The following is a 16,647-nucleotide window of genomic DNA, read 5'->3' on the forward strand; positions in this document are numbered from 1 at the left end:
ATTACAGTAGTCCAGAACACAGCCATGTGAGCTGTTGTGAGTGCACCTAGGTACACCAACATCAAATCAACGCTCCTTGAGCTGCACTGACTTCCAGTCTCTGGATGCAATGTCATTACCTATAAAGCCCTACATGGCTGAGGGCCTGACTACCTATGGGACCGCTTCCTGCCACACAGCTCCCAACAACCAATAAGGGCCTGGACAGGGTTGGTCTCCTCCAGGTCCCATCAGCAAACCAGTACCAGTTGGCAGGGCTGTAGTACATGGCTTTCTCTGTGATGGTGCTGGCTCTCTGGGAACCAGCTACCTCCTGCGATCTGGGCTTCTGAAAAGCCTTAAAGACCTGGCTTTGCTGGCAAGCCTAGGGCTGTTCAGCTATTGAGAATTAATTAATTGATTGTTTGTTTGATTGATTGATGGCAGCCACAAAGAATATGAATGTTGCTATAAGGGGTTTTAGATTGTTCTTTAAACTGTTTTTAGATGTTTTTATTGTAAGCCACCCAGAGTCTTTCCGGAGTTGAGAGTTGGGCAGCATTTAAATTGGATCAAATAAATAAATGAATAAACAAACAAACAAACTTCATTGAGGGAGCAGGGACAAAAAAACCCCAAAATCCACCCACTTTCCCAACACAACTCCATTCCTCAAACCATGTATAAAAACAGCCAAGTAAGCAGCTCCCTCTTACATGGCAGTTGGCCATTATCCTCTTGTCTAAAAGTGACTTTCTGTGACCTGGCCAAAAGTCTTTCCAGCTCTTTATTTTTTAAAAAAATAAGGTACTCTATGACTTTTCCATATGGGAATTATTCCATCAAATAGCCTCCTTCTCTAAGACCAGGACTTCTATAAAACCTTTTATTTTCTTTTTTTTTTTAAAATTAATTCTCCTGTGAAGGGCTCCTACGCGTTATTAGCGCCACTACGCAACTTCACCAAGAAAAAGCTCATGCTCGTGACGTCACCGCGACTTTATGACGCTGTTTGAAGTCAATCATTCTCTCCTTTTCCCCTCTCCCGAGCGACCGTCCGCACCCGCCTCTCTCCAAGTGTCATTGGCCGCCCTAAGCGTATCCACCCGCTCCTATTGGCCCTCTCACCCACCAATCACCGAGGAGAGTCAACGCTCCTCCTTTCAGGGCCTGGGCCCTTTTCCCGTCAAGCCCTGTTTGGTGTGGCCGCGGTAGGGCCCGACCCCTGGAGGGGGGGGGGGATCTCACTTATCTGCCTCACTTTTCCCGACTACTTCGGAGAAAGGGAAAGAGTAATCACAGGCTTCGCCATTTTTTTTTTACGGAAAAAGGAAGGGGAACCGGACTCGAACCCACCTGGACTGTCTCGCCCCCGCGAGGCCTCGTCCCCTGAGGGGGGGCGGGGACGTTGTCGCGACTATCGTGCTCTCTCTCGATTTTGGCGGGAATCGCGCAGAGGCAGGGAAGGGTGGGCGATTGTTGTTGTTGTTGCCGGGCTTCCTGGTCGCCACGACTACGGTGGCTATGGCGCCCTCCGTGTTCCCTCACCGGGGCAACTGTTGCTACCCACTTCGGTGCGGGGAGGGGGGAAATGGGTGGTGCCTGAAGTCGATTGGACGGCGGTCAGGATTTATTGGGTGTTCGGCTGTCAATCATGCCTTAGCATTTCCTTCTCTCTGTTGATTCTAAGCCTCGCCTCTTTCCGGAAGCTTTATCCTTCTATTGGCAAATCTGATCATCCTAACTACGGATTTGATTAGGAACCTGTCATTCTAGCTGAGAGGTGTTTCCTGAAGACATCACGAACGAATTAGGAGCTGTGGCAGTTTCCTACTGGCTTGGTAGCTTTCAATATGTTGTGGAAGGCTGTTCTACGTCGGCGTTAAGCTCAGTAAACGCATGCGTAGTTCCTTGACTTCTGGGAAATGCAGTTTAGAGGCCGCCGAAGGCCTGTTTTAAGCGAATGAAGTGTAGTGGTCGTAATTCATTGCACGTTATATCCCTTGAATATTGGGCATGATAAGCACCAAGCTCTAGGTTGGGCGATCAAAAGTCGGGACCTCTGCAAACCCCACCAGCAGAACGAGAGAGTACTAAGTGGTCCTCGATTTACGACCACATAAACAAAATTTATGTTGCTAAGTGAGGTATCTGTGAAGTGAGTTTCGTCCCATTTTACCGCTTTCCTTGGCAGGAAATGCAGAAATTTTAGTAGCCTCATTTGCACGCACCAATTCAAAACAGCCAAGTACAACAGCCAATGGGAATCCAGACTGGTTAATTCAGGGCATTTTCAACCCCAGAAAACTGGGTTGAAGTAATCTTAATTCTCAACTAGGGACAATTATGATGCAAATGGTTTTTTTATCTGGTGGCCAATAGATGGCAGCAAAGGGCCATTTGTTCAACTGCTACAGTTTTGCAGCCCAAAATTAAAGGGCATTGTGAGTTATCTGGAAGTCTGTTGTCTTTCCTATGCCATTTGAATTTCAGGCCTGGGTGTAACTCTTGCTTGGGGCTGATAAGCCAAAAAAAGTGTGTAAAATGTAAATTATGAACCATCACAACTTACACGACTGTAGATATAGAACATAGAATAATAGAGTTGGAAAGGATTTCAGAGGTTTTCTAGTCCAGCCAGTTGCTCGAGCAGGAGACCCTATATCAGTTCAGACAAATGATGGTTCAATCTTTTTTTTTTAAACCTTCAGTTATGAAGCACCCACAATTTCTAAAGGCAAGCTATTCCATTCGTTAATTGCTCTCATTGTTAGGACATTTCTCCTTAGTTCTTAGCTTAGTTAGTTTCCAATCATTGTTTTTTGTCTTGCCTTTTGGTGGTCTGGAAAATACACTGCTCAAAAAAAATAAAGGGAACACTTAAAAAACAGAATATAACTTCAAGCAAATCAAACTTCTGTGAAATCAAACTGTCCACTTGGGAAGCAACACTGATTGACAGTCAATTTCACACGCTGTTGTCCAAGTGGAATAGTTGTGCAAATGAAATATTCAATGAGAATATTTCATTCATTCAGATATAGGATGTGTTATTTGAGTGTTCCCTTTATTTTTTTTGAGCAGTATAGCTTCGGAGAGGGGCGGCATATAAATCCAATAAATTGAATTGAATTGAATTGATGGGGAAGAACAGTAATTTCAGTCAATATAGTGGAAATCCATGCAGTTGTTTCAACCTTGACCAACTCTGGCTTCCACTTGGAATTGCATGGGGAGGGGCAGCTGCAATTTGACCCCTAGAAATTTGGACTGAACTCTTTTGAGAGGAGTAAAAAAGAGGAATAAGGTTCTAGCTAGGCACCAAAGAGTAACTGCACAATTGGCTGAAAATGGTGTTCAGTGCTGCTGGTGGAATAGAAGGATTGGATTGTGACTACTGTACATTTTTAGCACTCTTAATAGCTTTAATCCTTTTTTAATTGAAAAAAAAGTTAAAATACAAAACCCAAAAAATGGGGTGGGGGCAAAAAAAATGAAGACATTGAAAAGAAAAACACACATTATCTCTCCCTAATTGAATACTTAGAGAGGAATGAGGCAGGGATGTATTCTAACTGTTCCACTGTTTAATTTATATAGGGTAGGGCAGGATAGGATTTTTTTATTGGCCAAGTGTGATTGGCCACACAAGGAATTTGTCTTGGTCTCCTCACTGTACATAAAGTATACATAAAGTGTAGTTGTCTTGCTTTTCTCAGTGTACATAAAGGAAAAGATAAGTTTGTCAAGAATCATAAGGTACAATACTAATGATAGTCCGGATACAAATAAGCAATCAAAACATATCAACCAGTCAATGTATATCCTAAGGATACAAGCAACAAAGTTACAGTCATACAGTCATTAGTGGGAAGAGATGGGTGAAGGGAACAATGAGAAGATTAATAGTGCACACGTATTTGTTTGTTTATTTGTTTGTTTGTTTGTTTACTCATTTATTCATTCATTCGATTTTTATGCTGCCCTTCTCTTTAGGCTCAGGGCAGCTTACAACATGTTAGCAATAGCACTTTTTTAACAGAGCTAGGCTATTGCCCCCACAATCCGGGTCCTCATTTTACCCACCTTGGAAGGATGGAAGGCTGAGTCAACCTTGAGCCGGTGATGAGATTTGAACCACTGACCTTCAGATCTACAAGTCAGCTTCAGTGGCCTGCAGTATAGCACTCTACCTGCTGCGCCACCCTGGCTCATTAGTAACTGGTTTAACAGTGTTGATGGAATTATTTGTTTAACAGAGTGATGGCATTTGGGGAAAAACTGTTCTTGTGTCTAGTTCTTCTGGTGTGCAGTGCTCTATAGCATCATTTTGAGGATAGGAGTTGAAACTATTTATGTCCAGGATGTGAGGGGTTTGTAAATATTTTCACAACCCTATTTTTGACTCGTGCAGTATACAAGTTCTCAATGGAAAGGTTGGCAGTAATTGTTTTTTCTGCAGTTCTGGTTATCCTCTGAAGTCTGTGTCGGTCTTGTTGGGTTGCAGAACCAAACCAGACAGTTATAGAGGTGCAGATGACAGACTCAATGATTCCTCTGCAGAACTGTATCAGCAACTCCTTGGGCACTTTGAGCTTTCTGAATTGACACAGAAAGAACATTCTTTGTTGTGTTTTTGTGATGACATTTTTAAGGTTAGGTATCCATTGCAATATCTTACAATCTTACCGATATGGTAGAACCTAGGAATTTGAAGGTCTCTGCTGTTGATACTGTGTTGTCTAGTATCGTAAAGGTGGAAGTGTGGGAGGGTTTCTCCTAAAGTCTACCACCATTTTTATGGTTTTTGGTGTGTTCAATTCCAGATTGTTCCAGTTGTGCCACAAGATTAGTTCAACCTCCCGTCTGTATGCAGATTCATCATTGTCTCAAATGAGACCAATCACTTTTGTATCATCTGTGAACTTCAGTAGTTTAACAGATGGATTGGTAGAGATGCAGTCATTGGGGTAGAGAGAGAAGCGGAGTAGAGAGAGGGGGGGGGGGCTGTGCTAATTGTACAGGTGTCTGATGTGATTCTGCTTAACTTCGCCTGCTGCTTCCTGGTATTTAATAAAGTAACCAAATCATCATTGGAAGTTTCGCCACACAAAAGTCAACTCCTAGTTTTCATAAAAGTCCACTTTAAATAAAATAAAACCAAGTTATTATTCAGCTCTATAATGAAGCCAGAAAGAAACTCCCCAAAAGAGAAAGATGTCTGTTGGGTAAAGATCCTGTTTCCCATAAGCTTTCAACAAGGGCATAGAGGCCATATCCTTCTGACTCCCCTGCCTTGCCCTGGTATTAAGAAGGGTCTATATCTGTCATTTGTCTGAAATGTTACTTTTATCATGCAGCAGAGAGCAAGCTAGTTACTTAGCACTTAGGCCAAAGCTTATCTGTGATGGCATTTGCTATGGCATACGCATGGAAGAGGCTGCGGCAGTCTTCTTATCGCAAAATAAGAAAAAAACCCTCGGCTACCTCTAGCAGGCTGAAAGGACGGAATTTGGAGAGATAAGCAAAGTTCAATGCAGTTCCTGCTGGTGGAAGATATTTGCATAAAGCCGTTTCGTGAAGAATTGTACCAAGCCTTGGATTTGGTAAAGATAATATTTTAAATAGATGGAAAGAAACCTACACTTCTGATGTTAAGAAATGGATTTATTCTAATTCAGCCTAAAACCAAAGGCCAGGCAATAGCTCTTTTGCAGTTCCCTTTTTAAAAAATAATTGGACAAGCAGTATTGAAGAATTCCAGGTATAGGGTCCCAGGATGGTCATAGTAAGGCAGAGAGCTGTATAAGCTGCAGGTTTACTCTCTCTCTTAGTCATGGAGGTCTATCAATGTGAGAAACTTGTCACTGCCTATTAACTTTGAAAAAAATATGAACAAAAGGAGCAACTCAAATAGTCTTCCATCCTGTCTTTCCCTCAGAAATTTACTGCATGTTGACATTTTCTGCCTTATGAGCTAAAACAATTCGCCTGAACTCAGTGTAGGTAAAGAGAAGGAGATCTATGGGCTGGAATTTCTGATGTTTCTTATGACTCAAAACTCTACCATCTACATTAGATCCATAAGGAAGGCCGTCCAATTGCTGTGTGTCAGATATCTGTTTAATATAAAATCATCAGATTGTACATCTTGACCCCTGACTGACCAAGTGATGCTTTTGATGTGCTATCTCACTGCCTGAAGGAAAACTTGAGGCTCAAACTTAACAAAACTGAATAGATTGGGGTTTATAGATCAGCTGAAGATGTTGGAGATCAATGTTTTCTGCATGGAGCTTCTGTTGAAGATCATTGTGTAAAATACAGCCATAAGACCAGTTATAGGTGTCAGTGAAGCGCTACCAACATTTTTACTACCACACTGTGGGCGTGGCTTATGCAGGACGGCCTGTATTTTCTTTCCCCATCTTTCAGTGCAAGTTGGTTGCTCTGGGGTGGAGCTCCATTTTCAGTACCCCACTGCATTCCCCTGGTCCGGGCAGTAGCTGACCCTTGGGTGTACCTCAATAAGCCCAGATGATACCTCTGCTCCATGTGCTCTTCTGTTTACTAGTCAGCTTTTGGATGTAATTCAGAATGTTGATTGTCATCTATAAAGCCTGGTTCTTTAAGGAACAACTTTCTCCTATTATCTCTGCCCATCCTATATAAGATCACAGGGACAGTATGTTTCGGGTCCCAGTGACTAAGCAGCGTCATCTTGTGAAACACCAGAGTCATGTCCAGCCCCCTGGAATACCACCTCCCCATCCAGTGGCGGTTGATATGACATCACCTTTGTTTTAAAAGTAAAAAAGTAGCTTTTCAAAGAGGCCAGAGATTAAGACAATTTCTGATGCAGAGTAATGGGTGATTGGTAGCTGCTAAGCATTCTTCCTGTAACTTATTTGATTTTATATTGTATTTTAATGAAGTTTAACTATGTACAATGTCTTAAGTCTCCTGGTTTAATGACTTGATCAATCCAATAAACAATATTTATACAAGGGGAAAGGTACTACATTTGCTCTGGAGCACCATGGTTGAGGGCAGCTCTGAGGTTAAAGGACTGACAGAAGTATGTAGCTGTTGTACAACACGAACTGTCTCTATCCCAGTGCATTGCAGGCAATTGGGGTATAATTCCCAGCTACTCCTGACAAATGCCCAAGCTGATCAGGGTAACATAGGAGATGTAATGAGTGAGAGAACCCTACTTGTCTGCCTTCCTGCTTTTGTCGATGCATTTGGGACATAAAAGTCAATAGGTGGGGGGGGGAGCCTTGAGGAGTTGTTCTGCCTACGTTCCTCTCCCACTCACTATCATCATTTACATGTCTCTGCTGTGCATCTTCTCTGTATGCACCTACATGTCTGTCCCTGCCAAGAAAGGCCAGCTGAACACCGTTCCCTATCTGCCCAGCTGATAACAAGTAAAAGGTTATCTGTGATTAGTGTACATCTCCCAAGTTCTCCTCCACCAAGAAAGGTCTCTGTCCCCGCTCCTGCTGCTAATTGGGGGAGATAGCCGGAAAGATGCTCATGTCCACCTGACAATATAAAAAGGACTCAGCCACACTGAGAGAAGCTGGCAAAAGGCAGCTGTGCTGTCGCAGGAACCCCGATTCCCGCTTTGCAGAGCTCTCAGCCATGCCCAAGTTCCTCCTGGCTCTGGTCCTTGGAGTGCTGCTCTCAGAGAGATGGCTGGGGAGTGAAGCCAGGACACCCCCTTACGGTGTCAAGCTGTGCGGTAGGGAGTTCATCCGTGCTGTCATCTTCACCTGTGGAGGATCTCGCTGGAGACGAGCAGGTGAGCAAAGGGAGTGCTGCCAGACTTGGGGTAGAGTCAAGGTAGAACAGCCTCTGTGGTGTGATTTCACAGAGACTAACAGTAACGGAGTTTGTTTATTTATTCAATTTTTATGCCACCCTTCTCCTTAGATTCAGGGTGGCTTACAACATGTTAGCAATAGCACTTTTTAAACAGAGCCAGCATATTGCCCCCACAATCCGGGTCCTCCTTTTACCCACCTCGGAAGGAAGGAAGGCTGAATCAACCTTGGAAGGGAGCTTGGAGGTCATCTAGTCCAACCCCTTGCTCATGCAGACCTATACTAGGGGTTCAAACTGCCGACCTTTCTGATCGACAAGCTCAGTGTCTTACGTGAAACCTTCCAAATAGAATAGGACTATGATTACAATTATGCAGGAGTATGTTAGCTGGAAGTACAGTTCCTGAAATTCCCAGCTAACCTAGTCCTGCATAAGGGGGATTTTGAATTACCACCTTCCAACACCCAGATACTTTTCAGAACATGGGTGCTTTACCAAGTCCTAATCTTTATTTGAAAATTTGTACTTCCTATTATTTGAAAAATCAAATCAATCGCCTTTAAGATCTAAATATTAGACAGGATTGATAAACTGCTTCATCTAATAAATATCTTGCCAGACTTTAAGGAGATCCCAATATATGATACAAACTGGTCAATCTTTTTATTCACGAGAAAAGGTGATGTTAAGTTTGAAGAAGAGTTAGAAAGACAGTTGTTCTCTAAGCTTCGGTTCCCACCCTATAGGAAGCCAGATGTTAAAAAATACAAATAGAAAGCCACAAATTGTATAGCAATAGCACTTATATACCGCCCCATGGTGCTTTACAGCGCCCTCTGGGTAGTTTACAATGTCAGCACGTTGCCCCCAACAATTTGGGTCCTCATTTTACCAACCTGAGAAGAATGAGTCAACCTCAAGCCCATCAGAATCAAACCCAGGCTGTGGACTGAGTTTGCCTGCAATAGTGCCTTCCCACATTTAGTAAAATTGCAGAGTTCAGCAGATGCAAAGGCCAATTTACAAGCCTCACACTGGGGAAAGTATCTACTTGGGAATGTTAAGAAGAAGAGCAGCTTTCCATTGACAAACTACTGCTTTTTAAAAAATTATAATTTTAAAATTATAAAAGATGGAAAGAATGCTCTGACCATGGTGGAATTGGGAATAGGTGACAATTGGCCTGAGAATTAACCAAATTATGTTGTTATTTTTATAAGCATGGCCATTAGCTCAAGATTGCTGTGTGGTTCACTACTGTGCCATACAGGAAGCTGTCCTTGCATTGCTTCCTGTGTGAGTTTGTATGCCACTGGTTAGTGAAACTTGCAAGAGCTTATACAGTGATCCCTCGTTTTTCGCGGGGGATGCGTTCCAAGACCACCTGTGAAAATGAATTTCCATGATGTTTCTCAGCTGGAACTACAGTACAGTAGTACTGTAGAAGAATTTTATGAATTTTTAATGGATTTAAGCCCCCCTCCATGAAAGATGAACCGCGAAGTAGTGAGGGATTACTGTAATGCCTGTGAGTTACAGAACAGGAAAGGACTAAGAATCTTCTGCGCCAAGGCAGGACATGCAATTTCTAGCCCTTTGATCCATTACCTTTGGCTCAGCTTCTCTGATTTATTGCCCTTAGGGCAGTGATGGCGAACCTATGGCACGGGTGCCACAGGTGGCATATAAAGCCATATCTGCTGTCACGTGAGCCGTTGCCCTAGCTCAGCTCCCATGTGCATGTGTGTGCTGGCCATCTGATTTTTGGCTCACGCAGAGGCTCTTGGAGGGTGTTTTTGGCTTCCAGATAGCCTCCGGGGGGATGAGGGAGGGCGTTTTGCCCTCCCCCAGCTCCAAGGAAGCCTTCAGAGTCTGGGGAGGGTGAAACAGGAGTCTACTGGGCCCACCAGAAGTTGGGAAACAGGCCGTTTCTGGCCTCCAAAGGGCCTCTGGGGAGTGAAGGAAGCTGTTTTTGCCCTCCCCAGGCATTGAATTATGGGTGTGGGCACTCGTGCATGCGTGAAACCACATGGGCACGCTCTTTTGGCACCCGAGGAAAAAAAGGTTAGCCATCACTGCCTTAGGGTATTTCCAACAAAGAGTAGCTGTGAGAAGACACATTCAGGGATGCTGCCCTGCCATTTGCCAACAAATTAACTTTCATTGCTCAGTTTGTGCAAGGTGGATTAAATTCCAGTCTTACTGACTATACCTTAGTACATGAGATTTGTCACCCATACCCTCCCAAGAATGCTAGATTGGATTTAAACGTAGGTATGATCTGACCAGTTGGAGTCATATAAAAATATAGGAAGGTACTTTATTGTATTAGGTTTTCACTAATGGACAGCTTACTAATGGACAATGCAGGACTTGGTAAAAGGAATTCCTGTAGAAAACAGAAGTCTTTTCTGTTCTACCAAGAGATGCTGGAAACCAAATGTGGGACCTTTTGGTTGCAAAGCTTGAATACCTTTTGAAGAACGCATCTTTATCTGATACCAAAAAGAGTGTATGTGTCAAAAAAATGCAGAAACCAAGGCACATCAAAGTAGCATCTCTTCTTCAGCTAGAGATATCATAATCCTTTCTTAAGCTTTAGCCCATTTCTTCTGATTCTTTTCTGTCTATTCAAAACAGAAGCTGGAACTCTGAAAGCGATTGGGGTTAGAGAAAGAGGATATAATTACAAAGCTGTAGACAAGGGGTAGGTTAGACATCCCTGTCTGGGGATCTAAATTGCAAGCATTTCCTTCTAATGTCACCTCCCTTTCAATATGCTTTCGGTTGCCCAAACAGATCCGATGGCAATTTAAATTATTTATTTTATTTGTCAAGTATGTATTTGTAATATACATAGATATAACATTGTTTATATACATAAGATGGGTACAATTGGACAGGGACGGTAGGCACGCTGGTGCACTTATGCGTGCCCCATACTGATCTCTTAGGAATCGGGTGAGTTGACACATGGCATTTTCCCACCAACGTTCTAAGGCCCAATCCTGCAGTTTATATTAACCAATGATCATCTTCACTTCCATTGACTTTGATATGTAGGAAATGCTGCTATCTGACCATTGCTCACCTTCTTCAAAAAAATGCCGAGACTCAAGCTCTGTTTGAAAAAGGTAAATCTGAATGGTCGAGCATCAGCTAATCTTGGAATTTGCTCAGCCTTCCACTTCAGGATTATTTCAGATATTTTGTTTATTTATAAAACATTGATATTATTGATGAAGTTAATAATAATTCACTAAGACAGCCTACAAAGAATTTGTTTTCCAAAGATGAAAAATGTAGGTTTTGCTATTTCTGTTGAGGATGTTAAATGGGGGGTTGCTTAAATATTTATTCAGCTTCATCTAATGCTTATTACTTTAAGATATTATGATCCAGTTGACTTCCCAGCACAAAGTCCACTTTCTGAGTCCAGTATGTTAACTGTGATCTCCCTACCTTCCAGTGTTACCTTCTCATTGTAGGAAATCCCAGTGCTCTCCTTGGGGGAGATCCTGCAGAAACATTTGATGCAACATCGTTATCCAATGAATGGAATCCAGTGCATTCCTCCCAACAAGATCCTTCTGAAAATTACGGGAGCTGGCAAGGTCGGCAGAGCTATGCCCTCTCCGAAGAGCCCTGGCCTTTGGATCGCGGAGCTCGAGATGTTATGGAAAGCCTGAGCAATGCCTGTTGCAAGTGGGGCTGCAGCAAGTATGAGATCAGTTCTTTATGTTAGGTGGTAGTGGTTTTCATTTACTCCATGTGTTCCTTGGTTAAAACAATAAAATAAAACAAGGAAGTATACTATAGAATTTGTGAGCTTGAAGATTTATTAACCAGCATGCAGGCAAATTCAACTTGAGTTCCTCCACGAAACATTTTATCAATCCCACTTACATGGTTATACATGGTCCAGTGGTGAAATTCAGCAGGTTCTGACATGTTCTGGAGAACCGGTGGTGGAAATGTTGAGTAATTCAGAGAACCGGCAAATACCACCTTCTGGCTGGCCCCAGAGTGAGGTGGGAATGGGGATTTTACAGTATCCTTTCCCTGCCACACCCACAGAACCAGTAAGGAGAAATTTTGATTTTTACCTCGCTTACAATATTTTAAAAAGTGCTCTGCAGGTCTCACACGAAACCCTTGTTAACACTATTTCCATGAACTGTAATTTCATCAATGAGCCTCAGTCACAACCAGAATGGACAATTACATTCTCCTGTTCCACTCAATTGAAATTAGTAGAGCTGGATTGCCTGGAATGGCCAGGCACCAAGGAAGGTTCGGGGCAAAAGCAGAGAACATTTGGTGGAAGAAGTATAATGCTATGGCTTTCTGATAGAGGTAGGCTGCTAAGGTGGAACGGTGACGTGTACTCACCCCGTGGCTCTGAGTGCTAGTGGAGTCCAGCGCAATTCTGCCACTGCACCTATGTGTCTGTGCGCGATTTCTCTACCTGCCCACGTGCAGTAGCAGAATTGCGCTGGACTCCACTAGCACTCAGAGCCGTAGGGGCAAGCACATGTCACCAGTCCACCTTAGCAGCCCACCTCTGCTTTCTGAATGCTGGTGAGGGTCACAAATTTTCTCTCACATTTAATAATTTACAAATGAACTGGTGAGATGGGGAGCAAACAAATTCCATAAAGAATCCATTTTTATTACAGTCACAGACTAGCATTACATTTAATAAATAAATAAATTGTTGGGTTGGTATTCAAATTGGTCTCACAACAAACAGTTTTCAGGGTGGTGGTGTTTCCAGGGTTATTCATTTGATCTCTTAGAGAGGAACTAAGTCTGCTGCCCTGAGAGTGAAATGACCATAAAGCAAAGCTGAAAAAAAATAAAAAATGAAATGAAACAAATTAATGAGATGCACTATGTTGACTCAGAACAGTTTGGTTTAATGGGAACATTCAACATACGTTTGTTTTATTTTGATGGCATCAGTAATACTCAAATTATAAACATGACAAGATGTTTGCACAACATTTCCAAGGAACTGAACAAGTTTATCTTTATGCAAACATCATTAAAAATGTTGAAAAGAGCTGGAAAGGTCTACGGAAAAGCCAGTGACATTTCTCACTGTTTTAAATGGAATAATCTACCATAATACCAAACTATGAGAAAATGTAAATTTTAATTAAGTAATTTAATGTAAATATTGTATTTTCTTCTGCAACTGGGCTAAAAAAGGAAGAGCGGCTGGTGGGATAAACTGAATTGTATATGCCAGTTTTTCCTACTAATCTACATATGTGAGACCACAATTCATGCTATTCTTAGCCAGAATTAAGAGAGTGGTAGTCCAATAGATCAAGGAAGGAAATGGCCAACTGCTAGAGAGAGCTTCAGATTTCCCGTGTATAACTTTTTTGTGCATTTGGGGAACTCCAGATGGGCACAAACCTGTCACTGTATTTGGATTCTGCAGGTGAAAAAAATATTACTGATTTTCAGCAGTTGTAAAGCAACAGTAAATGTAAAATTTACTGCCACACGAATCCCAGCGACCAGTTAGGTCCCACAGAGTTGGCCTTCTCCGGGTCCTGTCGACTAAACAATGTCGTTTGGCGGGACCCAGGGAAAGAGCCTTCTCTGTGGCGGCCCCGGCCCTCTGGAACCAAGTCCCCCCAGAGATTAGAATTGCCCCCACCCTCCTCGCCTTTCGTAAGCTCCTTAAAACCCACCTCTATCATCAGGCATGGGGGAATTGAGATATTCCTTCCCCCTAGGCCTATACAATTTATGCATGGTATGTTTGTGTGTATGTTCGGTTTTTAATAAGGGTCTTTAATTATTTTAAATATTAGATTTGTTATATGTTGTTTCATTATTGTTGTCAGCCGCCCTAAGTCTATGGAGAGGGGCGGCATACAAATCTAATAAATAAATAAATAAAAATATAGCTAGGTACCTAAAGCTGAATACAAACTGGGCGGATACAACTTTGTAGACAATCCTCACTTTGTCAAGGACCTTGGAGTATTCATCTCTAATGATCTAAGCGCCAGAGCACACTGTAAAAACATTGCCAAGAAAGCATTAAGAGTTTATTTATTTATTGGATTTGTATGCCGCCCCTCTCCGAAGACTTGGGGTGGCTAACAGCAATAATAAGACAGCATAAAATAATAATCCAATACTAAAAACAATTAAAAACCCATTATAATAAAAACCAAACAGACATACAGACATACCATGCATAAAATTGTAACGGCCTAGGGGGAAAGAGTATCTCAGTTCCCCCATGCCTGGCGGCAGAGGTGGGTTTTAAGTAGCTTACGAAAGGCAAGGAGGCTGGGGGCAATTCTAATCTCTGGGGGGACTGGTCGCTGGGATTCGTGCAGCAGAAGGCGGTCCCGGAGATAATCTGGTCCGGTGCCATGAAGGGCTTTATAGGTCATAACCAACACTTTGAATTGTGACCGGAAACTGATCAGCAACCAATGCAGACTGCGGAGTGTTGGTGTAACATGGGCATATTTGGAAAAGCCCATGATTGCTCTCGCAGCTGCATTCTGCACGATCTGAAGTTTCCGAACACTTTTCAAAGGTAGCCCCATGTAGAGAGCGTTACAGTAGTCGAGCCTCGAGGTGATGAGGGCATGAGTGACTGTGAGCAGTGACTCCTGGTCCAAATATTGGCGCAACTGGTGCACCAGGCGAACCTGGGCGAACGCCCCCCTCGCCATAGCTGAAAGATGTTTCTCTAATGTGAGCTGTGGATCGAGGAGGACGTCCAAGTTGCGAACCCTCTCTGAGGGGGTCAATGATTCTCCCCCCAGGGTAATGGACGGACAGATGGAATTGTCCTTGGGAGGCAAGACCCACAGCCACTCCATCTTGTCTGGGTTGAGTTTGAGTTTGTTGACACCCATCCAGGCCCCAACAGCCTCCAGGCACCAGCACATCACTTCCACTGCTTCGTTGACTGGACATGGGGTGGAAATGTATAATTGGGTATCATCGGCATATTGATGATACCTCACCCCATGCCCCTGGATGATCTCACCCAGCGGTTTCATGTAGATATTAAATAGCAGGGGGGAGAGGACCGACCCCTGAGGCACCCCACAAGGGAGAGACCTAGAGGTCGACCTCTGACCCCCCCACTAACACCGACTGCGACCGACCGGAGAGGTAGGAGGAGAACTACTGAAGAACAGTGCCTCCCACTCCCAACCCCTCCAGCTGGTGCAGAAGGATACCATGGTCGATGGTATTGAAAGTTGCTAACCTAATGTTGCGTAGCTTCTTCTTGGTAATATTGTACTGCTAACTAGAGAATAGAAAACATTTACTGGACCAGAAGTAGGTTCCTCCTGGTTCGGATGGTTCTATAGAATCGGTAGTAACTTGGCGGCCTGGGTCACTGGAATTGACAGCGACCCAGGCCTGCTATGTCCCTGAGCTGATTCTCTTGGTGCCATAGGCACTTCCGTCTTGTTTTTTAGCACTGCACATGCGGCGCATCCCTAAACAAACTGGCATTGAAAAAAACCAGAACACACCCGTGTTAGACCAATTCTCAAATACAGCTCACCTGTCTGGAACCTGCACTTCATATCGGACATTGATACAATTGGGAAATAGAAATATAGAAATATTTCACAAGAAGAATCCTCCATTCCTCTGCTCAAATGCCACCAGGCTTGAAATTTTGGGTTTAGACAAACTAGATCTATGCCGCCTTCAGTCTGACCTAGGCGTAGTACATAAAATTATCTGCTACAATGTCCTACCTTTCAATGACTACTTCAGCTTCAACCACAACAATACATGAGCACACAATAGGTAAACCACACCAAATTCAACTGCAGGAAATACGACTTCAGTAACAGAGTGATCAATGCCTGGAATGCACTAACAGCCTCTGGTTTCTACTCCAAACTCTCCAAACTTTAACCTTAGGCTGTCTACTATTGACCTCACCCTATTCCAAAGAGGTCTGTAAAGGGTGTGCATAAACGCACCATCGTGCTTACTATCCCTGACCTAATGTTCCCATTTATTTGCATCCATTTCATGTATTCATAAACATATTTATACTTATATCTATTATCTTATACATGCTTGACAAAAATAAATAAATAAATAAATGTAGGTATCCTCCTTATCCCAAACACATTTCTATTCCTAGTCTTTGCCTTACATTACTGCGTTTTGGTAGTCATGTATTAAACACATGTGATATGTGCCCCTTATTGTGACAATCTGATACTGAATATAATCAATAAAACTTATAAATTGATATAAATTTATATCTGCAAAACCTCACATTCTGTACAAAGCAATCCCTCCTCCATTTTGCCCCTAACTTTATTATTTAAATTGCACAATCCCCTACAAAACAAAGGCGGCGTAGCCATGGGCTCACCAAGCTTTTTCACTGACTTCAGTGTTAACAGAGGGTATAACATAGCAGGGTCAATGAGTTTCCAAATGAAAGCACATTCTCTTTTGCTCGGGTTGTTTTCTTCTGGGATTTTTTTTTAAAGCTCGAGAGTTCCTTGGTTCTTTTCTGCCAAAATAATTTAATACAAAATTTTTTTGAGAACCGCCGGGCTTAGAAACTGCCTCTTAGCTGAGCAAAGACATATGTTAACCATACAGTCATCTGCACTGGTATCCTGGCATACATAATAAGGGCAAGGGCAATATTGGGTATTTACAGTGTTCACTGTCATACAATGTAATCAATGTCACAAATCAAACAGCCAGTTCAAAAACTATCAGACCAATGCCAATGCCAGTCAAACCTTATTAATTTCTTTGATAAATTGACTAAATTAATGGTTCATGGAAATGCAGTGG

The 16,647-nt window shown here is 42.8% G+C and overlaps 2 protein-coding genes across 8 annotated transcripts in view; one reads left to right on the forward strand and one right to left on the reverse strand.

The window, feature by feature from the left end:
- Window positions 1–1,543, reverse strand: part of RFX1 (regulatory factor X1) — a 59,522-nt gene extending 57,979 nt beyond the window's left edge. For all 7 annotated transcript variants that reach the window (XM_070741538.1, XM_070741537.1, XM_070741534.1 and 4 more), the window contains exon 1: window positions 1,336–1,543. The gene's annotated coding sequence lies outside the window, so the exon portion shown is untranslated. The remainder of the gene's footprint in view (window positions 1–1,335) is intronic.
- Window positions 1,544–7,629: 6,086 nt separating this feature from the next.
- Window positions 7,630–11,557, forward strand: RLN3 (relaxin 3). The gene is made up of 2 exons (XM_070736139.1): window positions 7,630–7,789; window positions 11,301–11,557. The coding sequence occupies exons 1-2, from the start codon at window positions 7,630–7,632 to the stop codon at window positions 11,555–11,557; spliced, it is 417 nt and encodes a 138-aa protein (XP_070592240.1).
- Window positions 11,558–16,647: the final 5,090 nt, after the last annotated feature.

This window comes from Erythrolamprus reginae, chromosome 2, assembly GCF_031021105.1.
Source record: "Erythrolamprus reginae isolate rEryReg1 chromosome 2, rEryReg1.hap1, whole genome shotgun sequence".
Taxonomy (NCBI): Eukaryota; Metazoa; Chordata; class Lepidosauria; order Squamata; family Dipsadidae; genus Erythrolamprus; species Erythrolamprus reginae.

What these genes read in the sequence shown, in the direction of transcription:
- RLN3 (XM_070736139.1), top strand. Translation starts at nt 7,630, where the DNA reads ATGCCCAAGTTCCTCCTGGCTCTGGTCCTTGGAGTGCTGCTCTCAGAG. An exon ending in ATCTCGCTGGAGACGAGCAG is followed by an intron (nt 7,790 to 11,300) that starts GTGAGCAAAGGG and finishes TTCTCATTGTAG; the next exon opens with GAAATCCCAGTGCTCTCCTT.